Below are 27,700 nucleotides of genomic sequence, written 5' to 3'. Positions count from 1 at the left end.
CATTGATGTAACTAAAACATATGTTTTGTTGATCTTGTGATTCACAGAAAGACAAGTACCAGAACCTGATAGAACTCCAGACTATCATGCAGCAGATTACCCATATGAAGTAGTGGTATGAATACAAATTACGAAATAGATTATTTTTAAAAAATAAGGGGACTGAATGAAATTTGCTAGTATAACAACCAGAATGAATCCCAGTAGAATCCTCTTGGTAATGTAATCATTGAGGCAGTCAAGCACCATTCATGCAGTGGACTTTGACTTTCAGGAAACTCTGATAGCAGTGAAATTATTCACAAATGTCAATTGTGGGCTGATGAAACAAACTGCCTTCCATAGCTATTATACTTCATGTAATAGAGCATTCACAAATTGAAGATATAGTGGCAATAACACATCAAAGAACTCTATTTATTATGCTATTCAAACAATTTCTAACTTATTTTTTCCCCATATATTTTATATTATATGAGTATATTATTAAAAATAAAATTGAGAAATATGAATTGTATTTCTGGGTGATGGCCTTGAAGATGGATACAATATGGATCTGTGAATGTTGCCAGTACACTACATAGTATTTAAGATACATCTGATACCTATTTGTTGGGAGACAGATAATTAGTAAGTCTGCCCACTAATTTATAACAGCTAATGATAATATATTCAAAGGAAGGTTATATACATTTCCACATAAAATTTCATATGTGGAAGGCAAATTAAATTCCTTTTATCTAAACATTTAGTGACAGAAATTGATTATCCTTTAAGGCCCCAGAATGTCTTTTAGGACATGGTAATTGTATCACTAGCTCGCCAGCACAGCATCGTGTAACTTGACTTTGTGATTGTCATATTGGGGTCTGATCCACTAAAATATATAAGCGTAGTTAAGAAGGATGATCATATAACCCTCATAAATTTCCATGTCAAAAGGACTATTTTAATTTCTATTATGCTAATTTTTACTCAGCCTCGCACATCAACTAGCAGTTAAGATTTGTAAGTGGAAATTACTTACTTAGTAATTTTTAGATAAGTAGTGAGCTGAATGCTGTAAAGTGTCTCAATAAGTTGATCTGATTTGGCATATTTGAACCACTTATTTCATACTGACAAATGGTCCTGAAATATTTTGATATATTTCTTGAAATTATTTCAGATTGATTATAACGTGATTTCTAGAGTTCGGTTACAAATACACATTTATGTGCTTTATTTAGGGATTATGTGCAATTAAATACTTGTGTTAGTAATTTTTTCTATAATTTTGAATTTCACTGATGCAACAAATTGTCAAAAAGTTGATGTAATTTACTAGAATGTTAATATGTGCCTGCTTTGATACAGTGGTTCATTTCACCATACCTTTATAAGTGGTTGTTCTATTGGTCAGATATCCACTGTGTATTTACATTAATAAGTAAAGTTAAGTAAAGCTTCTCGCTACATGCCTATTTACATTAATTTTCTCATTTATATCACAAAATGGATTATTCATATAGCAGGTCCCTTGAAACATCTCTGCTTGTGTGAAGAAAGTTTAGCATGAGGACTGTAAATAGACCACAAATGAGGAGAGTAGCTCATAGATGAGGAGCCAACTGGAATATATGTTCTTTCTGATTCTAAACAAAAATTGTCAGAAGGTCCCAGATGATGTTATGTGAAGGGTAGCAGCAGTAATAGGCAGGTAAAAGGATTGGCTTGGATGAAAATGTACCACTTGATATCAAGGATTAGTCTTATTCCAATAAATACTCAGAATATATTCTCACATACATTCTTGTCACATTATTATTAGAGCGTTCAAATCTGTACTACCATCAGTATTACTTCCTGCTAGTAACTAGCAAACTGCCATTGAAGAGAGAATCACATGTAAGGACAAAATATTTCAATGCACCTACTCTCTACAAGTGGTGCAGAAAGACCTATTGGTGCATGATGAAGAGTTCTATCATTTTTCTTATCTAAAATAATTATTTGAAACCTCTTTGTTAATATTTTATAGTAAGATGAATATACAACCATCCACCACCCCTCTCCCCGCCTTCAGAAAAAATCAGAAGCATGATCATCTGTAGAAGTTGAGAAGTTTATATAGCAAAATTTTGTAATTCTTTGAGGTGTACTAATGTTGATGACCTCTGCAACAGAAATATTGCTTATTGTTAGTGTTTGGCCTAACAGAAGGAATGCCCCATAATTGTTATTTCATGGGCCTAAAACAGAAAGAAATTGAAAGATCATGGGAATATCACAGCAGTGTGTTAAAAAGGCAAGAGTGGCAAATACAGCTGTTGTTGTGAATAATTCTCTGAAAACTGAAGCAGTGCACAATACAACACATGAGCTATGAGCTATACTGATCAATGTTGATACATCTAACAGGATGGGCAAGAAGGCTGGCATAAGTCACAAAACTTCAAGTGAACAAAAAGACTTTTATATATTTAGTTGTCATAAATTAATTTTTAATACAGAAAATATATGAAACAAAATTAATGACTTGCACTTCAGGAGACTATTTGTCCACAAATTTGCCTTGTAGTGGAATACAGGTGTGTAAGTGGAAAAGGAAGGGAATGAGGTAAACCAAATCCAGCATTATCCCATTTGTCCCATCTGGAGGAGAAGCAATAAGCATATACTGTTGTGAGGCCTCTGTTATAAGACTGCATTTCTATGTTTTAGAAACTGTACCAAGTGAAAATATCCCTCAAATTGTAAACTGATTTATTGAGAAGAAACTTTGATTAATTATTTGCTTGTGTATGTGAATTGCAGGAACAAAGAATTCTACAGTTTTTGTCAGTGGTAACAGAAACGTTTACATTATACATTCACTTTTTAAGGTAAATACATAAATAATATCAAAATATTTTTCCAAATATAAATCTAATGACAACAGCTAATGTAAATACATTTAATATTCTTTTCAATTATAAATAATATTGCAGAGAGACAGCTTAAGGTATGATTTAAAATGACAGAGTAAATATAATTTTGTTGCATGCGTTTTGGGGATTAGTTGAGAATTTTCCAGAAGATGCCACACAAAATCCAATATCATTACTAGATGGGGTGGGGACAGTCAGTCACTCTGCCTAAGTCAGTAGAGCTGCTGTAATATTCCTTATGCATTCTTTACATATTAGTTGGTATAAGCAACTGTTTTTTATAGGCTAGCTTTCTGAAAGCAACATTTTTCTATGTCAGTGATCTTTTCAAGTGTTAGATTTTTATACACACAATATAAAAAGGGCAAAGTATCAACACTAGTTACTGTGTTCTCTACAATGTTGTGTACTAGGAGATTTATAGAACTAGAATTGTTCGTGTGATATTCTTTGTTCCTAACATAGATTGTCATCAGAATATTCTCATCTTATATTTCACTTAACAGATGTCCTGACCAGTGGTTAACAACTGTGTCTATGTGGGCAGCTGTTTTGAGGCAGTGGAGAGATTGTGTCAATTTTGAAATACTGTAAACATTTCTAGGATTCATTAAAAAAAAAGGAGGAACTTAAAAATAAGACAAGAATTTATATTCATCTAGAAATGCTTTCAGTTACTACTGTATTATTTTTATTATAAAATCAGTTATTCTGCAATAATAATTGGCCATTTTTGTTAACTAAAATACATAACAACAACTAAGAACGGATTTAACATATTTAAATTTGAAATTACAAACTACTTTGTGCATTTCCCATGCTGTCAGAAATTAAAAGACGAAGTGAAATCTCAATTCACACACAAATTTGCAGCGGATATATTTTCTGAACTCAAACTACAGCTCCAGGAGCGTTTTTCGGATCTTGATGCAAGTGCAGAAGACATTTCCATATTTTAAAATCCATTTGACTGTACAATTAAGAAGCTTCCACCTAACCTTTAATTGGAAGTGATTAATCTGCAGTGTGATGAAATGCTAGAAAGCAAATTTCAAAGGAAGAATTGTGCCAGTCCAGGTCTATGGTTCAATTCCCGAACGGACTGAGCCTTGAGAAGAAATGTAAACCAGGCTTCGGCATGTTGATCTGGCTTATAAGAAAAACGAAGAAGGTGTAATTACATGATTTTTGAAACGCCTTACTTCACCTAAATTAGACTCAATGCTTAATTTTGGCTTTGTTAAACACATTGAGTTGAAGGAATGTGGCCAACATGGCCACTTGCGGGTCTCCCTCCTCGACATTCTTTCTGTCCCAAGGAAGCCTGGCGTAGAAAAAAGCCAAACATAGACAAACAAGCAAAAATACTTAAGCCATCCCAGGTGCAGGGTGATGATTGCATTACGACCATTGCCTTCTTGCGATGGACCAATTGAATTTGAACACAGCTTATAGGCGCGTTCCCGCCGTTGTGGAGGAACGAATCAGATCGCCGCATTTAAGCCAAATTCAGTAACAAATAACGTGATGCAGGGGTATTTAAGCGCGATCGTGGTTGCGGGGCGCTCTCTAAAGTTTTGGTCCTTCGGTTGAGCGGGGGTGTTTTTCTTTAGCAAACATAGGAAAGAACAAAGGAACACCCGAGCCATCCAGCTGCCTCCATGAATAGTGCTTAAGATATATATGTTCCTCCGTGTATTAAGGAACAATAAAGTGTCGTCCATCAGTGCAACACAGAAAAACTTTTGTTATCCATTTGTGCAGAAACCTGCTCCACCTTCTAATTCCCGTGTATTCCCGGGGAGTCGGAAACTCGTGCTCACCGACAACCTCACACCATCATCAACAATCCCTTTCTGTATCTTTACACATCCCACGTCAAGAAGCTGTAACCATATGAGCAAACCAAGCTACGACTATACTAAACAAGCAGTGTGACGTGCGGTGGAAGAAAAGGGACGGTTACAGCGATTTGGCGCCCAACGTGGGGCTCGACGACGTAGAAGTGGGGCTTCCAAGGAAGAAAGACACGACGACGGAGAAGCGGCTCGACGACGAAGGAGCAGCCACGACGAAGAAGCGGCGGTCAGGAGGACGAGCGGTAAACAAGTCTCCACGCCGTTCGCAGCAAGGCTGAGGGACAACGACCGACGTCGAACCGAGAGCTACAACCTTCAACGACATCCCTATTCAGGCAAGCCTACAGACATTCAGGTGGGTGAAAGACAATATGGCTTTCAGGGGGCTTCGAAGTAAGAAGGCATTGTGCGGAGAAAACCGAGGAGGACTTGCTAGGAGATTGGCCGTGGGGACAGGCTACTGAAGACGAACAAGTGGTGGACCATCCAGTAGTCGAGGCCGAGGAAATATTAGAGCGTAACACACAGGGGGAGAAAATTTAAGAACTGTAGGTACAGTTGAATAGAGTAACAAAAAGGGGGGAGCAGCAGATAGAGTTGAACAAACAGATCTATTAAACATGATATTGCAGGCTTTGCAGGAGAACAGAAAGGAAAATCAAAGGTTCAGGGAGGAAACTTTACAGATTTTGCAGGAAAATAGAAAAAGAGACAAAGAGGAAAATGAAAGGATTAGGAAGGAAACTTTAGAGACACTGCAGGATAGTATTTTCAGAAATTCAGAAGTGTTATCTGAAAAATTCAGGGCCGAGATAAATAAAATAAATGAAAGTATTAATAAGAGAATTACATATGAAAATAATGAATTAAAGCAAGCTGTTATCTGTCTGGAGGAGGATACTCAGCAACAAATTAGAAGTGTGAATAAAAAAATAGACCAAGCGAATGAAAGTATGAATGCAAAATTGAAAATGCAAGTGTCTGAAGCCAAGGCGGGCCACGAAAGGCTAGGAACCTAACTCAGGGCTGAAGTGAAGAAAAATATGAGAAATATTTATAAGGAAATTTCGAGTTTTAAGTGGGGAGTGACGGAGGAAAATATGAACCTGGTTCAAGAGCAAGTGAAGGCTGCTAGCAGGGACAGCGTTTTGAAATTAGGAGAAATTTCGAGCAGGATAGACAAAATTCAGGAACAAGTAACTTCAGTGTGTCATAGTCGATCTGGCAACGGGCACCCATCTCTTATTAGCTCGGAGTGGTACACGGAACGAGGTGTGCCAACCCCGTTACAAACGCTTGGCTCTGGACACGAAGCGGGAGGGCGTGAGAGAGTGTGCGAGGTTCAGCGGTGCCCAAATGAGGGACCTACTGTGCCATTTACATGTAGTAGTGGGGGTGACCTGACGCGCACCCCTGAGTTGGCTGGACTAACCGCAGCACACTACAGCAGTAGTGTCTTAAACGATCTAGTTCTACCAAAATTTCATGACAGTAATAGGCAGTTTCTCGCGGAACTTGATGACTACTATTCGTTGAAGGGGGTCCCAGAACGTTTGAAATTGCCTATAGCAGTCAAGGCTGTTACAGATAACTATGCAAAACAATGGTTTACGGCAGTATACAAGGACTTGGCTGACTATAATCATTTTAAGCAACCCATTACGGGGCTATTATGGAGTCTCAAGTACGTATATCACTATATCAGGACAGGTACGACAGAAATAGGAATAAAACCATGTCGGCGCATTTCTTGCGATATTCTGTGTTAGCAGCCAACCTATCACCAAGATTGGCAGAGCTACACCTTGTAGATGCAATTTCCGGCCATTTCCCGCCGTATGTGCAATGAGCGCTTTTGTCAGCTGGCGTTCGAACCGTTCAGGACGCGTTGAATTTTCTGCGAAAAATGGAAACTATGGAAAATTTTGACGAGCGGGGAAAACAGAATTCTGATGCGTCGCACAACGCAAGGAACATGCAAGGAGGTTCAAATGAAAGGGGACAGGGCCGATTTAATAGGAGCAGAAATCATCCCCACCAAGTGAGGAGCACAAATTTCCGTGAGAGTCAGGGTTATAACCAGAACAGACCATACTCGTCTCATGACGGCGGACAAAGGGGCCAGTTCACCTCTCCGGAAAATACAGGCACTGGTATGCACACTAGAAACAACGGCGACTACCACGAAGGTTTGAATCCAAGAGCAGACCCCTACGACCCAAACAGGAACGATACGTCTGTAACGTGCCGAGGACGTTCATCAGAACAAGTTCCGGGAAACGAACTCAGGACGATGTAGAGGACCGCCCATTGTCCCCCGACGACGGCCTAATCCAAGGTCCAGTCATGAGATCGAGAAATGCAAGTGAAGAGATGGTAGAGCCTGAGGAAATTCACGATATTCTTAATTATGTTTCTGAGAATCCAAACCAAGAAAGTGAGATGACAATTTTTTATGTAAACGAGGATAATCTACCTGGTTGCCCTCAAGCCAAATTGAAAATTGAGGACAAGGAAGTGATAGCCATCTTAGACAGCGGTGCTGAAATTTCGATTATTTCGGAGGCATTGTTCGATGTTTTGATAGAAAGTGGGTTAAAACTGTTACATATTCCTGTAGTAAACGGAGTGCTGATCTCGGCATGGGGTTCGCGGACCAAGAGGATAAGGAAGCAAGCGTTGATCCCGATCAAAATAGATGATGACATGTACGAGCAAGTTTTTATGGTTGCCCCTCAGTTGTTAGCGCACGCTACATTGGGAGCAAATTTTTTGAATGATTTTCAAGTTGTTGTTGATTTCAAAGAAAAATGTTTCACGACGAAGCAGGATGGAAAAAGATCCAGACATAGTTTCATCTACGAGGATAAGGCAGGGGGAGGAGACGGAAACAGGCCGATTGCGAGCTGGGACCTGGCAACTTATGATCATCGGTTCATTAAGGGAATAGAACCTGGACGGTCGGAGAGTCGAGTAGCAGCCACTGAGATGAAATACAGAAAATCTGCATTTTTAACTGGTCTTGAAACTGAGACCCTGGGCATTTGAAGCCAGCATGACCATTATTTTTGGTGATGCTTGAAGTTAAAACATGCAATATTGTGCTTGTCATATTTCTTCATTTAAGGCGATTCTTATAATGGATACTAACAGATTGATTTGTTATTTGTAGTGATGAATTAAGAGAACATTTGAAGGCACAAACCAAAGTTCCATTTGAGCCAAAGTTGCTCGTAAATCTTGCTAGAGATTCCAGTGATAATTCTAGTGACTCTGACTCCAGTTCAGATGCTTCTTCTTCAACTTCAGACAGTAGCTCAGGTATGTGCACTCTTTAATCTTTGTTGTGTGGGACGTTGAATGTCATATTTTATATTTTGTAATAGTTTGGAGAGGACATTAGAGTTTTATATATCTTTGCTATGGTATATGTATTTATATTTTTAGTTCTTCAGTTCTGGTGTATATGTGCATAACATGTAATGAATTTTATAAATTAAATTCAACAGAACCCTGTAGAGTACAGGTAGCCCTCGATTTGCGCCGATTTAGAATAACGCCGATTTTGAAACCAGAAAGTCAAAAAGTGAAAAAATATATTTTACTATTATTTATAACGTTTTACAATGCATCTTGTACTGTTTCTTATATTAAATCGTAATTCATACATCGCTGATTTTGAATAAAAATTATAAATACAGTCATCTGTGCAATTACCTATGTTTCTTTACCGCGAATTTGCTCCAGTGAGATCGATGAATCGATAAAAGCTGTTCGTGAAATGCAAACTTTTGCATATGCGAGTTTGCTCTTATGCAATTTCATTCCTGGCGCTTTTAAACTTTCAAAGGTCTAATTTAATCTCTGCGGAGGTGCCGGGGTTATTTTTACTACGCGATTTTCTATAGGTCGGCGTCTTACATGAATGCAACTATCGCATAACAGCAGAGATGGCTGTACACATCAATCACATGAAAGAATCACAGTCAATCTCGGGGACCAACGAATTGCTCACTGTAAAGTGTATAAAATATATTTTTTTTAAATTCCCTTTATTTTATTTACGTTATTTCAGAGCTTTAAATGTAATGCCATTATATTACTCGTCAATGTTTGAGTGCTGGAAACGCATGTCATTGACTTCCCATTGATTTATATTATAAAAGAGTTTCAATTTACGCCGATTCCGATTACGCCGGTTCGTTCAGGAACACATCCCCGGCGTAAATCGAGGGTTACCTGTAGTTCTTGGTAGGATCAGGACCTTTTCTTAAAAATTGCATCTTTTAAGTAATATATTCCGTATAGTCTTGTTTTACTGACATTTTAGAGGTCCTTGATGCCTTCGTTGACAGGGTGATCGCCATCACCGTGCACGGACACTTTTAGCCATACCTCTGCTAAGCTTTATAATATTGTAATTGTTTGTTGGCGGAATTATTCTTTTTTCATAGTTTTACTCTTTATTCCTTTTTTAAGACCATATATTTAATGTGGGTCTTAGGTTCTGGTAAACACAGTATGACTGATACATGTGTTATATTTATGTTTCCTTAATATTTTAACGTGATTATGATCATATTCATGGTGATAGCTTAAACAACCATGTTATTGTTTGTGTATGTTTATGAAAACTTTGTCTTTCAGATTCTGATCACAGAGAAGTCATTCAAAAAAATCTAAAAGCTCAAAACAAGCCGTACAAGACATAAGAAGATAAGAAAATAACTTGAAATTATGAAAAGGAAGAAAAGTGGGTGATCTGATGGAGAGAAGCATGGAAACATTTGATTGTAAAAGTACAACAGAACACCCAGCACCACAATAAAATAAATAGTAATATAACATAACTTATATAACAAAATTGATGTTTTAAGTAACATGTTTTATTTGTAGTAGCTCAGTTTTTTTGCGTTTTAGAGATGGACCTTGTAAATGTTATCTATATCCTTACAAGATTCTTTTATAGATATTATTTTCTTATGGCCATGGAAATAAATGTTTTTAATATTGATGTTGCCAAGAAAGTATTCCTGTTCCTCTTTTAGCTAGTACAGAGTTCATTATGATGACTCAAGAATAAATGTGCTGCAACATGTTCAGCTACCATTTTATCCAGAATGTTACAGAAGGTCTGAACACACTTCCTGCTTTATCACACTAGTACGTCTCATTTCAAATAGCATCAAACATTTAATCAGGTAACTTAACTCCAATGTATATGAAGATGTCTTGTTTCTTTGTCACATGGCTGAAAAACAAAGTAGGTAAAAATGAGAGACCCAGATCAGATTTGAACCAAACAACTTCTGATTATGAAGCAATAGTGTTATTCATTACAGTATATAATGCCAGACAAGGAATTTAGAACATTCAGGTATCAATACAGGCAGGAGCCTGGCTTCTACGAATATTCATCCACACCATCAGATTTATATTTTATCCAGAACAAAATATAAAACCCTGAAGCAGTGGCAGCTCGTGAGTCTGGGCAGTGGTGGTCCTGCGCAAAGGGGAAAACTCAGAATAGTTGTGAGTATGATTTTCAGCAGACAGTAAACTTCAGCAAGGGAATTTTGAAGCCCACTGCTTGTTATTATTTGATGGAGGTTTAAAGCCCAGGATACTTGATGAAATTCTTTCCTCTCATAAAGAACAGAGAGGTCAGTCCGCAGTCTTTCTTTATTCAGCATGGGGTAAGCTAACACAGTTTCATCAAGTTCCTTCGAAGGAAATTGTCGACTGTGTAGAGGAAAACGTTCAGATGCCAACAGTTTTGTTGAAGAAGGGTAACCGGTGAAATTGAACCGCTCCTTTTCTTGAAAACAAATTGTGTCACAGACCTCTTTCGCAACAATGGTTAGATCTTCATTTTGTTTTCGTTTCTTAAATTCTGGTGGCTCTCTTGAATTTTCTGAGGCTAAGCAGATTTCATTCCTGATAGTATAAATTTCATTATAGAAATCTCCTAACGCTGAATGGACAGTCGAAGAGTTAGCATGGCGGCTTTGAAACTGATCATACAACAAGTCAACATGTGGCATGATACGGTGAAAGAAAGAAAACCAAAAGAGGAAATGCTTGTGATTCAGCATGCGTAGGAGTCCTGAAGCTGCTTGCACTGTTGGAATGTTATTTGACTTTTGCAGCTCCTTAAAACATTCTATCAACTCGTTAATATTTTCATAGACTGTGTTCATGACCATGGAGTTAAAATTCCATCTAGTGTTGGAACCTCGTGGAATTATTTTGAAATCACAGCCAAACACACAGAGAAGAAGGTTGTTATTCCTGATATACTTAAAAAAAATAAGCACGTCTGGATTTTTTTATGCTGCTTTTTCTATTATTAAATTTAACTGATGTGATAACAGTGAATAAAATGATCATTTTTGTGCTTCCTTAATTATGGTTTGTACTCCACCTTTCTCTCCACTCATTAAAGTAGTGCCGTCATAGATTTGAGCTATAGGCTTCCCAAAGTCACCTTTCAAAACAACACCCAGTTGTTCTAACACATATTCCGACAAACCCTTTGCATCTTGTGAATTGGGGTTGTAAAATCCCCAAAACCTTTCATACACTGTGCCTTCATTTTCATAGCGAAAGACTACTACTTCCTGTGTTTTCTCAGAAACATCTGTTGTGTCATCTTACAGAACAGCTAGAAATTTTCTACGACTAACTTCAGCAGCTATTTCAGCTTTGTAAACTTTCAAAATACAATCCAGCACGTGGCCACGCAATGGAAGTTCAGACTCCCCACAAAACTTGTTACAGTCAATTATTTTTGACAGTAAGTCTCTGTTTCTTCTAACTTCCTCATTATGTTTATTTGTGGCTGATCTATAAGCTTCACTCAACTGGGTGGCAATATTTACTTTTCCGAGCATGGCAAAATCGATCACATTCCTGTGCCAGTCCAAGTTCATAGTTAGATTCCCGAACGGGCTGAACCAGGCTTTTGCATAATAATCTGGTTTACATAAACGAAGGAGGTGTGATTAGATGGTATTTGGTACGCCTTACTTCATCAAAACTTGATTGATTTTATTAATTTTAGCCTTGTTAAATGTATTAAATTGGAAGAAAGTGGCCACACTCGATCGCTTGAACGTCTCTCCTCTCGACTCTACGTCTAGAGGGAACGTGAAATAAACAAAGATTGCGCAATCGTATAAGTTGTTACGAAACGAATACTTAAGCCTTTACAGATGTGGAATGACGATTGAATTACAACCATCGCCTCACTGCGACTAACCAATGGAATTTGAATATGGCTTTTAGGCGCGTTCCTGTAGTGATTTTGGAGGGACGAATCACATAGCCGTTTTTAATTCTTATTTAAGAACAGTTACGAGTTGGGGGGTATTTATAGAGCGATTGTGTTGTTGCGGGGCTCTCTGAAGTTTTGATCTTCATGTCGTGCAGACACGTTCCCGCGTACTTTATATTATATATATATATATATATATATATATATATATATATATATATATACACACAAAGACAAACAGCAGAATCAACGCTCTGCCTGGCATTAAGTAATTGGTTATACATCAAAGTGTATCAAGAGGAAATTAAAGTGGCCATATATCAGCTCAACAGTGTCATATACAGTACTCAAGGTAAGAGATTTCGCATCCTCCGCAAAACATCACACCCACCACTGCCTTCCCCTTACATTCCCTGAGAATCGGAGGCCCATGCATACCGACAAAAACCACTTCCATTATCAAAATTTCCTTATATCCCTTCCACACTTATCAGAAGTACTAAAAGTTGTAACCGCAAGAGCGCCAGACAAGGCATTGGGTTTGACCCGTGGCTACAGCAAACAAACATAGAGTCGAGTGTGGAAAGACGGTTATATTTCTTATGTGATTTGCAGAGCGTTCATGCTTTAACATTTTTTTCTGGCAAGTGACCAAAGTCCGTCATCCCAGGTAGCATCACCACCGAAAAGCAAACATGGAAAGCAGAACAATGCGTTTTTAACATCGCAACCGCACAACAAGTCGCGCTTACAATAAATTTTCGGGTTACATTTTATTTGGTAAGTGCTTTTCTTGTTCGACGATGTTTTAACTATTTGTAAGCCCGGACGAAGACAGTCATGATTTTTTTACATCACTTTTTTACTCAGAGACAATTGAGAAAAAGCAATTTACCGTAAATATGATACACTTCTTTTGCTCATTGTCATTATCAGAACAACAAATAGTCAGCACACAGAATTATTGAACACTCATTAACAATAACACGAAACAGATTGTGATACAGGAATCAGTCTAAAACACGTGGTACCGGGCAATCGTGTGTACTATGAGCCGGCTGCATGGACTGCAGCCCCGATACGTGCTGTACCATTGAACTGCCCCTCACTCCATCACCCGACGCGCGCTCTACTTTTGACCGGCTAGCTGCGCTGAGATCCTTGCAGCCAGATGATAGCCCCGTCCTGCTTCGCACTACTCGCACGCGGACTTACTGTTATTTCAGCCGATTAGTGGATAATGAAAACGTAAGGGAAATATTAAAATAATGATATAGAGGAAATCAAGTGTTACAAGTTATATAAAAACAAAAACAATTTTTTTTTTATTTTTTAAAACTTTTAGGGACTTCTGTAGCTCTTATGAACGGGCCGCCACTGGTTAAAACGTAGAAGTGATGCCGTTTGCAAGAGATGCAAAGCAATTTATAGTAATTTCCAAAAGGAATTTAGTTCCGTTATTCACTTGAAGCGAATCTGGCGATAACCGCCCACGATTACAGCGGACGGCCAAATATATGCTAGAGAGTTATCAGAAAATCTTATTGGTGCCAGTCTTAGCCGTGAGTGAAGTTCCATGTCAATATTCAGGTCCATGTTAGAGGATTGTGGAACATTAACTACGCCGTCAGACTTATCAGATTCGTTACGTGAAGTAAAAAAATCCAGATTAAAGTAATGGAAAAGCTGAACGGTTGGAGATCTTTCTACATGGGAATTGTGGTCGTAAGTAGACCGATCCATGGTTCCATAAAAAAACAAATAACCATAATTCTGGTGAAACGCGTTGTAAAGAGAAGGTATAATGTATTTTAATGTTAATATATATGGTACTTTCCGAATCAGCAGTTCTTTTTCGTGGTGAATCTTCTCCAAGAAGAAATGGTTCCTGTCATTAATTAGTTGGCGTGTGCGCAGGTATATCGATCTCGGCTCTTCGCTCCACTGATTAGGTTGAGCATTAGATGAAGGTAGGCAATTGAACCACGTGTAAGGCATCCTGTAAGAAACATAAGCACAGATTAAAGAATTATTCCGTGTTCAGTGCAGGGAATTGAACTGGGTGCAAAATTCCAGCAACCTTCTGCTACGTCACACGAAGAGGTCAAGTGGGACGAAGGTGCCATGTGCTCTGTTACTTTCGCCTCCGACAACCCTATCCAGATTTCTGGATTCCAATGAGATATTTTTTTGTCTGTTTGTTTGTAACTGCAACAAAGCTTGGAGATATTTTGCGACAATCAAGCTTACGCCATGCATGAATCAGAGGTTCGTGGTCTAACTTGTGCTCAAAGAATTTTCAGATGACAAATGTTATGATTGTATGTAACCACACTCTGACATCGGGAGGCTCCCACCTAGTATAATCTGCACACCTGAGGCCAGTGGGTTATCGTACCGTGTCAAGCCCAGACAATCACCGTATGCTATTCAAGATTACAGAACCTCATAACCTGATATAGCGTTGCAAAATACCCGAAGAACGTCCAGCGGTCCTCGCACATAAAAGTGCATGGACAACGATTTCCACTCCAACAGATTCTTAATATATCAAACGTACCAAAGTCCTTTCAGGGAATGAGATTTACAAAATGAAGTACCCGTTAAAGACTTTCGACATTATCGTCCAGTGGGGGCTCTTAAATTTGTGGGGGGGGGGGGGGGGGCTGGACAGCGGCCCATTTTGCCCACCGTTTACCTGACTGACGGCATTAGTTTCAAGATGAACAATAATTTATAGCACGGCGAAAAAGACGCATTTTTACTGTAAAACTTTTAAGACTTCCTTTTTGTGGTATAAAGCTTCCAAAACTATCGTAAGTATACATCAGACCTGGTTAGGGGCCCCAATTTATAGCGGAGCATTTTACAAGCGACTCTGATTAGCTTCAATATTCTGACTTCGCCATAGGACCTAACACTGAAACGAGGCCTTCTAAAAAGTGTTTTGCAAAATCATTCCAAACTGAAAGTGTACGAATAAAATCGCACAGCCACAGTGCGTTGGACCTATTTTGCGAACACTGCCAGTCAGTCACGCACGGAGAACACACCACCGCTGCGCTCTCTGGAGACCGACTAACTAACTAACTCCCTGGTAGCAGAACCCGCAGGTCCAACACCGACGACACCAAAGCCCGCCACCGTCCATCCTCACAGCCCACCTCTCTTCGATCCATCTTGATATTATCCTCCCATCGCCTTCCTGGTCTACCCAGAGGTCTTTTTCCAGAAAGATTCCCTGCCCAAATTCTGTATGCACCGCTTGCTTCCGCCCCCCCCCCCCATGCGTGTCTGGAGACCGACAGTGTTGATAATTAGCAGTAGAAACTGAAAATGGCGAGGTGGCATGTTATTTATTGATAAAAGAATTTCCCTATTGCGGGGCCCCAAGTTAATGAGTTCTTCCTTACCTATAATTAGCCTCGATGTGGCATTCCGTTCCATTGACTGTCACCGCCTGTTCATGTGGGGTCATCCTGACATGTCTCTTCATCAAGCCACAGTAAAGGTCAATAAGCTTTGCCCCAGAGATGGAATAATCACGTTCGAATTTCTCAGTTCTTTTCTTGAAGTGGTTCATGAATATCGAGCACCGAACACACAGTTTGTATACTTCGTTTCCGAAATCTGGGTTAAGCATGGCTGACCCCAAGAGGGTTGGCGAATGGCAGGCCACTCGCAGGAACCTAAGGAACTCGTCCAGCAAACTGCCGGCGTAGAAGCACGCCAGATGTCCAGAGCCGGAGTAAGGGCTGTAAATGTATCTCCCGGTGGCGGCTCTCAACAAGCGGTACTGTAAACAAATAGGCTAACTGTCAGACGGGCAGCTGACCACATCGGCTGTTATCTTAACCTGACGATGTCGCCGGTTTCCTTCAGTTCACACGTTATATTCTGATACCGTTATTCAAGTCATGAGCAGCTGTTTACAAACCCTGCAGTAGGTATGTCGTCGTTTAAATCATTGACGAATAAACAGTAGATGTTTCTTTGGATGGTTTTGCTGTTCATGCTATTTGTAGCCGAATCTTCTTTGCAACAAAAAGTAAGGAGAACGGAGACCGGTGGAGGGCTTTGGTTAATTGGATGATGAACCTTCGGGTTACTTAAGCCATCTGATTAGTTAGAATTGGGTTGCACGTGTTGTAAGCAGATGATGTGGAAACACGGAGGATGCATATGAGAAATATCACTTCCGTTTCATCAGTGATTTGTTTCCCTGTTTCTAACTAACTAACTAATTACATGACTTATGAAAATAGAAGATTCTTCACCGAACTAACCAAAGCCCTCCACAGGGCCGTGTCCTGAGCCAACAAAATCTAGTCTTCTTCAACTCCTATCTCCCATTGATCCCGGTTAATATTATCCTTCCATCTACGTCTAGTTCTTCCCAGCTGTCTCTTCCCCTCAGGCTTCCCAACCAATACCCGGTGCACAACTCTCGTCCCATCCATGCGCGCTACATGCCCCGCCCATCTCATTCTTTTCGACTTAATCACCCTGACAATATTGGGGAGGAGTACAAATTCTTAAATTCATAATTATGCAGCTTTCTCCATGCCACATCGCCTTCTCTCCTAGGCCCAAATATCCTCCTCAACACCCTAATCTCAAACACCTGCAATCTATGTTCCTCCCTCAGAGTGAGAGACCATGCTAAACCCTAATCAACACTCTTAAGGGTTTGTTCGTGACACAGCGTGCTTCACATCCCTGTGAGTTGTAACAAAGATTCGGTCCTTCCCCTCTCTCTTACCCGCCACTTCATAATCATCAGTGCAATGTAATGTTGATCTATTAGCATTTGTTGTTCAGTTGTTCGACCTTGTCCTATACGAGGCACGACATCCACCATAGCTGCAGTGAAAGGTTGAGTCGTTACCAGAAGTTCTTCCAATGTTCGACCTTCTTCAAAAAGAGACACGGCATCCGCCATAGCTCGATCAATCTTGGGACCCAAGGTCGAGAACCCGCAATTGAGAACTGAGGTGGCGACGTCACAGAATCGTTTGCACACGAGCCTCACTTGTCTACCCAAGACATCGTAAGAGCAATGTTCGAAAATGAGAGCCAGCACCTCTGGCGGCAAGTCCGTGATGTGCAATTGCCGTAGCTGTCGACTGCAGGCTCCAACTTTATCCGGCCCTTCGTTGTCACGTTTAATTTTTGACTTGATACAGCGAATAAACTTGTTCATCCCGACGAAGATTTTATAACCAAAATATTCCTGGTGGTTAAATTACACTATCTGAGTAAAATATTTACGGTTTACGATTAAACGCTTGTTCACCTTTCTCGAAACTCAAGACGTCAACAGGCCGTTACTAAGAGACAGTCAAAAATGAGACAGGCAGCCAACAATATGAAGCAGTCAACGTAGTACAACAATGCACTGACGTCATGTCTCGCAGTTTACACTTCCAATAATCAATTTGCTCAACAAGTTATGTATTATCGTAGAGGTATAACGATCCTGTACCAACTGCATCAGTTATTTAACATCGTATAATAAGAGAATATTATCGCGTTCGGTAAAATTGAAGGTCTTCAACATAAATCGTTCCTTCGTTGACTGTTATAAGGCGGGCTACATACTGCGAGGTAGACCCACTATGAAACCCGTCAGTTATGAGTTGGCTATAGGTTTAAATCGGCCACGTCCAGATGTATTACCGCATTGAAATATAGCGGTCTGTGTGTCAGCTCCCACTTCAAAACGCAAATATGCAGAAAATTATTAATGTTTCCTACGAACGAAGTCTTGGAATATGGAGCAGGGGTTTCCTGTCTGAATCCTAACTTGAGCTGCAAATCGCGTTGCATGCGAAGATGCAAATGTATGGCTTTAATTTGTATTGTGACGTGCGTCATAAATCCCGAATACTCGCGCTGGAGGGGAAAGGCCGCCTGACTGCCCTCCCTGGCTAGCGGACGCGGACTGTAGGTGTGACCGCTACCGAATGTTCCAGACGCCGTATTCCCCTCCCGAGGGATGGTAGAAACTACCGGAAATTACCAGAATTGAAAGCTTCTAGTAGTCGTAATTTCAAGGAAGCGTACTTCCAGACTTCCTGGTTTGGAAGCTTCGACAGCTGGGCCGGCGATTATAAAAAGGTCGCCTGCCCGAATGCGGGTGGATAAGTAGTTGTTGACAGCGGTGGCGACAGTTGATAAGCGAGAGGAGCGAGTTGTTGATAAGAATGAGTGTGTGGAGCCATAGAGCAGTCTGGTGTGGCGCTGAGCAAGAAGTGGTCGGCTGCGTGTGAGGAGCACCGCATTCGTGGACCGTGGCGGCTGAGGAGACAGCGTGTGTCCAGTGGGGGCCGACGTGTGCGTGTGCAAAGAGAGTAAGTGTGTGTGTGTGTGTGTGTGTGTCAAGAACAGAGACAGACCCCCAGATATTGTTATAGTAGTAGAGAGTTGCCTGTAAGGCAATGTCCTACGTAAGCGATAAAAAGCGAGCTATGCGAGCTGCATAAGCAGCATGGGGTATCATATAACATAAGGGAATCGCTTGTTGTGTCCTACATATGAGAAGCACACTGCGTTCCTGCGTATGCACCTTCCGTGTACTGCAAGGTAAGAGCTTTCTTGTGCACGCGCCTTACTGGCCAGCGCAGCGACTCGCGCGAAAATATCAAAATATTTGATCTCGGACTTTGGCCGCTGACCGCTTCGCTGTAACCTAGGACAGCGCCACACAAACAGCCTGTTTGATATTTCCGCTTCACCCACGCAACTCGCACCGCTCGCATTTAATCGCTCACGTAGGACACCGGGTAAGTGTAGACCTCTGGAACTGATTTGATTTAACGTTAATAAATCAGGGTTGAGAAATAAAATGCGTACCAAACCACATATACGTCAAAGTATTTTGATGATGTGTCTTTTTAAGCATTGAAACTGTGTCCAAAGATATCAACTGCATGGCTTTTATAAGCGAGGTGAACAGATGGTTTTTAGCTCGACTTCCTGAAAAACGCGACTCTTTCTGCTACTTCCGAATTCCTTTCTGTTTCAGGGGTGTACAACAGCCATTTCTCGCACCGATGCAGGGTCACTGCTTAATACGCTAGTGCTGGCAGAACATACCAGAAATCCCAAAACCCAAGTCCACATCGCCAATTCTTGACAGGAATTTTGATTTGTATTGATTCGTAATTCAAGAGTCTCAGTCACAGGTAGTCTACACGTACTAGCAAACATACTCTGTCCATTTCTCATGAAAAACTGTACATTCAGAATCACGTTTTAAGTTTTTTTAACAAAGACGTTACATAAGTTGTTTTTGTTCAATTTATCCTAGTTTCATTTAACTATGAACAACGCAAATCAGTCAATGTTGGAAAAATGTACTCGCTACTTAACACATAGTTAGAACCAGGGCCGCCTTCGACGTTGCGATAGCTTAGGCGTCCTGGAAGTAGAAATGTAACGTAAAAATACAAGACTGAAAGGAATAAATAAATAAGACGCCGTTAAATATATAGAGTGGGGAATAAGAGTCCATCCCCACCCATCGGTCACATCTTCGTGGGTGAACAGACGAAAGCAAAGGTTTGTAGAGATGCGTAGTATTTGTTCTGTCTGCTACCGGTACAAGAACAGTGTGGGGTTGAGCCGTTTTATTACACGTGGCTGGCTTCCTGCACGTATCTGTACGCCGTTTAAAATGGACAAGGCACCATACCAAAGAGTAATGATTCTTCTCCCGGCCATGTTTGAATTTTCGTTCGTTGTTGACGTACGTCATATGCTTCAAGCAACTTTTTTGATTCACTGTTGAGTTTCAATGTGAGTGCTTAATGCGCGCTCTTTCAGTAACTACACAAACACGTGTTAATTAATTGTATTGTTTTTACTGTTAAGTCTGTTCGGCCAGGTTTATGTGGCAAAACAAGAGTGCGAAAGAAAACAAGCACAAATATTTCTTTCGCAAAAGTTTTCTTGTTGCAGCCAACTAAAATTGAGGCTTTGGTAGTATTGCCTGACGAAATGTGTGCCGTTACCCCCCCACTCCACCCTTGAGAACGCTGTACAGCATTTTCATCACTTGGCCGGTGACACGTGAAAATGATGAATTAATGTTTTGACGACTTTCTCATCGAATGTATCTACGATACCGACCTTCTTCTTTTGTGGACGTGATTTCGCCTGTGTTGAAAATGAAGTTGGCGTGCGTTTGTCAACTTCCTTTGATAATTCTTGCAAGTGTTCGCTTGAAAATGCCAGTGGCAGCCATCACCCTTGAACCAACACTTTTTAAAGGGATTTTTATGTCATCCCCTGCATCGTCTGACTTATATGTCGACACGACATAACTTATCTCGCGTCCTTGACTGTGAATAACTCTGTTATCGCCTATCTGAGACGTTTCGTTATGGACATCTCTTTACAAATTCTTCAGAACGAACTGCGACTATTGTATTGTCATTTCTTCTCATTTCATCGTTTAATGTTTCAAAGTTATCACATTCAAAGTCAATATCCATCGGTTCAGGCGGCTGTGCACTCGAAATACTCTCGCCGGCGTTGACACGCTCGGCTTTCTTTCTTTCATTTATAAAGTTTCAGATAACCTCAAGAAAGAAATCCGTTTTCAGTTACCACTGAGGGACGTGGAGGAAGAACTTTTAAAGAATTAATACACGTGTGCTATGCCAATAAATGATTAGTGTGTTGGACATTTGAGGTTGAGACGGAAGGGAAATGTTGATTGCAGACTTGTGGTTTGTGATACTGTGTGGTATTGTTAGTGATTCCCAGTCTTTTGGGGGGGATGTATGGCCTCCATCTTCAGGGGCGATACTTTCCTCCAAAATGTTGGCAGCCTCATACAAGACCTCAAGGCATCAACAAAAATTACCCAAACCATCATGAAGTAAGGAATATAGTTTTTTCTTTCAAATTTTACTGTGCTTTTCTGACATGTGACTGGTCATGTGGGCGCTTGGAGGGAGAGAGGTTATAGCTCCTACTCATTTCTAACCTCACTCAGGGACTCTACTGTATGTAGTATAGTCGTATCTGTGGGTCACGAACCACGTATTGAGGTATGCAGTCAATTATTAAGCTAGTATAACCTTGTTATTTGAGAAATGTTAGGAAATTGTGTTACGAAATCCAAAGAAACAGAAACTGCGATCGAAGGACCTAAACACCCTGAATTTAAAGTACACAGGTTTAAAAGGCCAGAGGGCACGGAACCATGTATGGAAAACATGTGATGTTGAGACCAAGACTCCCTAAGGCAGAGAAATAGAGAGTATTTTGGTACCCTACGTCAAGGGAATTAATTTATTGAAGCATATATATACCTCTCGAAAATTTAAGACAAGGGGGAGTAACTACAACCATTCAGCTCAGGCAGTCACGCTGCCATTGAATTCGAATCTCTGCTCTTGGGTCTCCGAAGTCTCAGCAACCTCACTGATTGTATCAGCAGCTCTGTCAATAAAGCACATCTAAAGATTGCACTTGAGCTATATCACTCTTAAGTGACGCCTCATCCAGCAGCTCCATAGCCACCTGAACACAGAAGCATCCGCTCGGCTCATCTGCAGTAGTTAATCCTTCGTCCAAGAGTGAAGAGTCCGACGACTCTGGGGGACCTGGGATACTACAGTATGTTTCACAGTGTCTGCTGGTATCTGACTTAATTGTTATATTTTTTGTTTTTGGGATGCACAGCTAAGAATTGCTTATGTTTGGATCTGGTTCATGGGAGCTCTCCATTTATGTTACCCAGGTACGGAGAATGTCCTTCAAAAATTTGAAACCGCAGATGGAAGGAAGGAACAAAGTGGATGTGGCTGGTTGCAGAGGTACAAAAGTAATTCTGAAGAAAACGAGCAAACACGAATTACAAAGAGGACAGGGAAGTATTTATCATGGTTAGTATCCACTTCAATCTGTTGCCATTTTTTAAAAAAAAGGAACGTTCGGTTGCCAGTCTCTGATTGTTGCACTGACATTATATTGTCTGTTGGGTAAGTAGATATTTCAGTGAGAACTACAGTGTAACTTCGGAATGTTTCAGTCTGGTGTGCTCCTCCTTTTCTCTACGATCCAGTAAGCATATTTTACCCGAACCTTTTACCTGACACAAAGGATGATGATACTCTCCAGCGAAGACGTGCATTCAATATATTAAAGTCTAACAGATCTGTTGAATGCCATTTCATCTTCTTCTTAATGTGCCTATCCGTTCCGGATGTTGGCGATCAGCATAGTAATTTGAGCTTTACTGGCTGCAACTTGAAACAGCCCTCCAGTGGACAACGAGAACCAACATTTTAGGTTCAGAAGCCAGGAGATTCTTGGCCTGTCAGGTCCCCTCTTTCCGAATACTTTCTCCTGGATTATCAGCTGAAGCAGCCCGTATCTATCACTGTTTCTCATGATATGACTGAAATATTCCAACTTTCTCTTTTTTATGGTGTTAACAACCTCGACGTCTTTGCGGAGTTTCTCTAGAACTTTTTTGTTGGTTACACGGTCAATCCAGGAAATTCTGAGAATACTTCGGTACAACCATAGTTCGATGGCCTCTAAATTTTTTGACGTAAATACGTCTATATTTTAGGGTCAGTGTCATTCGCCAAAAAGTGAAACGAAAAAGTGTAACTGCATTGTTATGTTACCTTGGAAACGTCAATTGTTTACTCAGCAAATCGACAATAATGGTTACCTAGGAAACGTTACATTTCTCGGCAATTTTGTTACCTAGGAAACGTCATCTGCTTACTCGGCATTGTTATTACCTATAAAACATTTCATTACATTACCTTACATTACATCCTGGGGTCTCGGGTTCGATTCCCGGCGGTGCCCGAATTTATAACTTGTGTTGGGCAAGGCCGTGGTCTAGGCAACACGGAGTTTTCCTCCGGGGGTTTCCCCGGTTTCTCCGTGGCATCCCAACAATTACTCCATTCACACACAGAAGAAGGCAATGGCAAACCACTTCTGGATCATCTGCCAAGAACGTATATGAACAGGTCCCAGTCCGAGAAAAGGATGGAAGGATCCTGTTCATATGGACCTGTCGTCAGACAGAACACTAAATAAATAAAATACATTACATTACATTACCTTACATTACAAGACATTACCTTACCTTACATTACCTTACATGACCTTACCTTACCTTACATTACATTATATTACATTAGATTCCCTTACCTTAAATTACCTTACCTTACATTACATGACATTACCTTACCTTACGTTACCTTACCTTACCTTACATTACATGACATTACCTTACCTTACGTTACGTTACCTTACCTTACATTACATGACCTTACCTTACCTTACATTACATTATATTACATTAGATTCCCTTACCTTAAATTACCTTACCTTACATTACATGACATTACCTTACCTTACATTACCTTACCTTACCTTACCTTACCTTACATTACATTACCTTACCTTCATTACATTACATTACATTACTTTACATTACATTCAGCTACCACAGACCCATCTTAAGCATAACTAATTCAAGTTTATTAAGCAATATCTTAAACAAATTTATCTCAATTGTAAAGCATGTATAAAGGAAATATTTAGAATAAAGCCAATATGTAAACTTCCTTTCCGTATAGACGTATTTACGTCAAATTTTCCGGAACCATGGTTCCACTGTCAACTTTTTAAACAAGCTTCAGTCAACGTCCACGATTCAGCGCCGTATAAAAGTACAGAGAGAATATAACATCTTAGCCATTTCATGCACTTCTGAAAATTATCGCATAATACGTAGTAGAATGTGTGAACCATAGTTTATTACAACTTTTATCTCCCACGTGGATCCTTAAAAATGAAGAACGATGTTGATTTTAGTCCTCAGCTGGCAGATGTTTCAAAGCTGGAGATGCATTAGCCTGCCGTGAAATGTAAGAAGATGAATTACAAGAGATTAAGTGGAATCCAAGATTTTGAAAGGTTATCTGTGTTGTAATGAAATTCCCATTTTATGTCACAAACCCAAAACAGAGATTCCAACATTCTGACATCCTTCAGAAAGTTTTAAGGTACGTAGATAACTAGTAATTTTTACGACAGTTTGGAAAGCCATGTTTGCTGTAGAAACGTCTGTAAATAAATGCATTCTATTATAGAAATTTATAACCGAAGATTTAGTGTGACAAGAAATTTGTATTAGCCGCATGTAGTTGCACGTTAGGGAATTGATGTGTGTGTTCCTCATTGAGCATACAAAATATTTTTATAAGCTAAATTTAGTCTGCATATGCAGAAAAAATTAAGTGTGAGCTTCGAATGAATTTGCCTATTCACAAAAATAGTTGGAAGCTACAATTTCAAAGTCGCTGCATTGGCTCCAATTTCCGTAGGAAATAAATGGTGAAAGCGTAGGGATTCGTGGAGGGAATTGGAGGTAAATCTCCATGCATTCTTAATCTTTGCTGTAGAAGGGGCGATGGGTCAACTTCATGCTACAGCTGCCTTGAGCCTGAGAAACAACTCTGGCATTCAATGGATTGGATTGGTTGTCGGGTGGGCCCCACGACCAGTCTGGACATTGTGACAAAGAGAAAAATTCCTTCCTAGCCCAGTCGGGTGACTGTAGTCTAGTCGCTATACTCATTGAGCTGTATTGGCTCGTGAATGACCTTAATCACGTCAGTTTGAGGTCATGGATAGGTCAACGTCACCTCAAGATAATAAGACGGCAAGTTCAAGTGTTTGGAGAATATAGGCCTTTATATTTTCGAAGCTCAAATAAAGACCAATTTTTCTCAGGCTTATATCTACCTAACTGTAATTAACTGAGTGACCTATCATGTTAGATTGTAACAACTTACAGATTAACTTCATTCCTAAGTCAGGGCAATAACATTCCAAAAGATGGGGCTACTTGAGAAGGATAAGTTCTGTTAGTTTAGGTTGGGTTAGCTTGGGTTTAGCTTGGTTAGGTTAGGTTAGGTTAGATTGCGTTAGGATGCGTTAAGTTAGCTTACTATAGGTTAGTTAGGTTATGTTACGTTAGGTTAGGTTTAGTTAGGTTAATTTAGGTAGTGTTAGGTTATGTTAGACTGGGTTAAGTTAAGTTAGGTTAGGTTTGAGTGGGATATGTTTGGTTATATTTGGGACCCTTACGTTGCGTTTTGCGGTTAGGAAAAATTGCAAGAGAGGATTTCGGCGTACTTTTATATTTAGCATGGTCTCGCGCCGCTAACGTTCAACTCGCTACTTCTGCCTTCCGTGCCACTGGCATTTATCCTCTAAACATAGATGCAATTCCCGAACACGCCTATTTGTTATCCTGTGATGTAGATGCTCAATAAGGAAAAACTGAACAACCTCATACTTCTAGCACACTTACAGTCACAACTCCGTCTTCTCCATCCGTTCCAACAACCACATCCGCTCAAATTCCTGTGTCTCCTGAAAGCACACCGACCACATCAACGGTTCCCTGTATGATAAATTTGCACCCCTGCTCAGACATTTTACCCAATTGTCAGCCGTCAACATCTACGAGCCAAGGTGACACCAACAAAAGGTTTAGAACAAATTTCACCTATTCGTCACAGTTTAGAACCTTCAAAAGCAAAATGGAAGCAGAGTGCGACAAACCTTACTAATCCTGAGTACATGAACACTCAGAAAGAAAAGAGAGAAGTACAGTAAAACCTCTCTAACTTGGACACTTGCGATTCCATGGTAATTAGCCCAACTTACAGAGGTGTCCAGGGTAGAGGGAAAGGGGAAAACCATCCTCTCAAATTGTTGTGTAATGACAATGTGGTAATTGTAAAGTATTATGGAGCCCTTTCCAAGAAGGAAATTATTGATAAGAAAAATAAAAAGGGTAAATTAAATTTTTACAAATTTTGTTTTCACTAAATTAAACTTCCATGGATAAGCTCAAAGGGAAGGGCACCGATACTTTACGTTTACCGACAATGTAATCTATTTACTTACATAATCTAACTACTGTAGGTTTGCTTGAATTAAGAATTAATGAAAATAAAATAATCTTTTGAAACCCACTCTCATGGTTGCACATTATACCCCAGCCTCAATGAAATTTTAAATGTTCAGAATGAGCTGAATAAATAGCAGAATGCGTTGATAAATCTGACACTAGATGTAATAAGAAAGGTTTATTTTCGGAATGAATAAAGTGCTTAAATATTAATTCTTCCTTATCCGCTTTTCTCTCATTCTTATCTCCACCAAATGCAAATTAATTGGAAAACGTGGCGGCCAAATGGGCTTATTAAAGTAAATGACTATTATCTGTTATTAAAATATCTTTGAAAATATGAAACTGGTGTGAATAGAAGTCGCGTCACTGACTTCAACTTACTGGTTCAATTAAATATAGCTGGACAAGCCATCATCAACAGAGTTACTTGAATTCCGGCTGAGCTAAACAGCCGATAGGGACTTATGACAGGTTCACTTCGGAATAAAGAAGTGAAGGTTAGTCCTCTTTCATAGTTTGCCAGGAAACGTGTGAAATGGCTTCGGCGTTGCACGCGAATAACAGATTTTGGAAATAAGACCTATCGGTGGAACAGAGTACTGTAATGCAACGCATCTCAAAATGTTTTATTTCTCCCCTGGTTCCCGAAATGTCACTGGAAAGTTTCAAGCTTCTCAGCCGCGGTGACTATAAGTTTAGTTATAGTCTTCAACACTAAATACGTATTCATTGTATGTACATATTTGTCAATAAATACTAACATTTTCAATTTCCTTTTCATTCATGATTAATATTCGTCTTGTCATTCTATGTAGGGAACAGAGCGTCGATTAATAACCCAAGAAAAGAGTATCATATGACTTTCCGAAAAGTTTAGAGTAATGTGACCTTAAATTAGGCCACGACCACTTCCACGTCCTTCCAATTCATTACTCCGATGCTACGTAGTCTACATACTGGAAGCGTTGTTAAATAAACAAATCAAAATAACAGGAAATGCATTAGAGGCTTGGATGTCCCTTTTTGCGTTATCAGAACTTTCGATAAAATTCTACATTTCTAAATTTAGACTAATTCTGAAAGCATTTATAACCGCCCTACTTTACATGAAGTCCTAAAGTACTTAATTAGACATAATAAATGGCACATCTTGTTAGCACGATTAATATATTATTATTATTTAGTGATCTGTCTGACGACAGGTCCATATGAATAGGATCCTTCCATCCTTTTCTCGGACTGGGACCTGTTCATATACGTTCTTGGCAGATGATCCAGAAGTGGTTTGCCATTGCCTTCTTCTGTGTGTGAATGGAGTAATTGTTGGGATGCCACGGAGGAAAACTCCGTGTTGCCTAGACCACGGCCTTGCCCAAAACAAGTTATAAATTCGGGCACAGCCGGGAATCGAACCCGAGACCCCCAGGATTACAAGGCCAGCGGTCTAACCGCTAGAACACCGTGGATATATGCTACATGTATTATATAATTTTATTGTTGGCCAAGTCACCCTATGTCATGTAGTTAGGTAGGAATTTCTGTCTTGTGTTTGTCTCGCAGGCCACTAGTTACTGACCGCCGGTGTTCATCCCCGAAGCAATGAGTCCTGGGCAACAGAAAGTGGTCTTCCGCTACTCCGGTCTTATCGATCCTCTAGTTAATTGCTGCCTCCACTTTGGCCCGT

The 27,700-nt window shown here is 40.0% G+C and overlaps 2 protein-coding genes and 1 long non-coding RNA gene across 7 annotated transcripts in view; 2 read left to right on the top strand and 1 right to left on the bottom strand.

Moving 5' to 3' along the window:
- Positions 1-1,785, top strand: part of LOC110831292 (receptor-type tyrosine-protein phosphatase T) — a 54,508-nt gene extending 52,723 nt beyond the window's left edge. For all 4 annotated transcript variants that reach the window (XM_087351392.1, XM_022067130.2, XM_022067129.2 and 1 more), the window contains one exon: positions 48-1,785. In XM_087351392.1, the coding sequence (XP_087207518.1) occupies positions 48-121 (74 nt within the window). In that variant the 3' untranslated portion in view covers positions 122-1,785. The remainder of the gene's footprint in view (positions 1-47) is intronic.
- Positions 1,786-12,261: 10,476 nt separating this feature from the next.
- LOC110831288 (uncharacterized) lies at positions 12,262-17,375 on the bottom strand. Of its 2 annotated transcripts, none has more exons than XM_022067124.2 (3): positions 16,933-17,375; positions 15,458-15,840; positions 12,262-14,043 (listed from the first exon to the last, which is right to left on the bottom strand). In XM_022067124.2, exons 1-3 carry the CDS (start codon positions 17,245-17,247, stop codon positions 13,506-13,508), a joined length of 1,236 nt encoding a protein of 411 aa, XP_021922816.1. In that variant the 5' UTR covers positions 17,248-17,375; the 3' UTR covers positions 12,262-13,505. The 2 variants fall into 2 exon arrangements, with proteins under 2 accessions (XP_021922816.1, XP_021922815.1); XM_022067123.2 differs by having other exon boundaries at positions 12,264-14,043; positions 16,807-17,375.
- A 631-nt stretch (positions 17,376-18,006) lies between these two features.
- Positions 18,007-26,807, top strand: LOC147873346 (uncharacterized). The gene is made up of 3 exons (XR_015535832.1): positions 18,007-18,397; positions 19,072-21,674; positions 21,799-26,807. It is a non-coding gene; the product is annotated as an uncharacterized LOC147873346 (long non-coding RNA).
- The last annotated feature ends 893 nt before the right edge of the window (positions 26,808-27,700 follow it).

Source organism: Zootermopsis nevadensis, unplaced genomic scaffold (assembly GCF_977971745.1).
Source record: "Zootermopsis nevadensis isolate Lab colony 2312 unplaced genomic scaffold, Znev_1.0 Znev_ptg000019l, whole genome shotgun sequence".
Taxonomy (NCBI): Eukaryota; Metazoa; Arthropoda; class Insecta; order Blattodea; family Termopsidae; genus Zootermopsis; species Zootermopsis nevadensis.
This window is presented reverse-complemented; position numbering and strand designations above follow the sequence as displayed.

Bases quoted from the DNA above. Each gene is read 5' to 3' on its own strand.
- LOC110831288 (XM_022067123.2), bottom strand. From the start codon at position 17,247: ATGAACAAGTTTATTCGCTGTATCAAGTCAAAAATTAAACGTGACAAC. The intron at 15,841-16,806 runs GTAAGAGAGAGG...ATTTGTTTACAG, and splicing joins TGATGATTATGAAGTGGCGG to TACCGCTTGTTGAGAGCCGC. The intron at 14,044-15,457 runs GTAAGGAAGAAC...TGTTTCTTACAG, and splicing joins CACATCGAGGCTAATTATAG to GATGCCTTACACGTGGTTCA.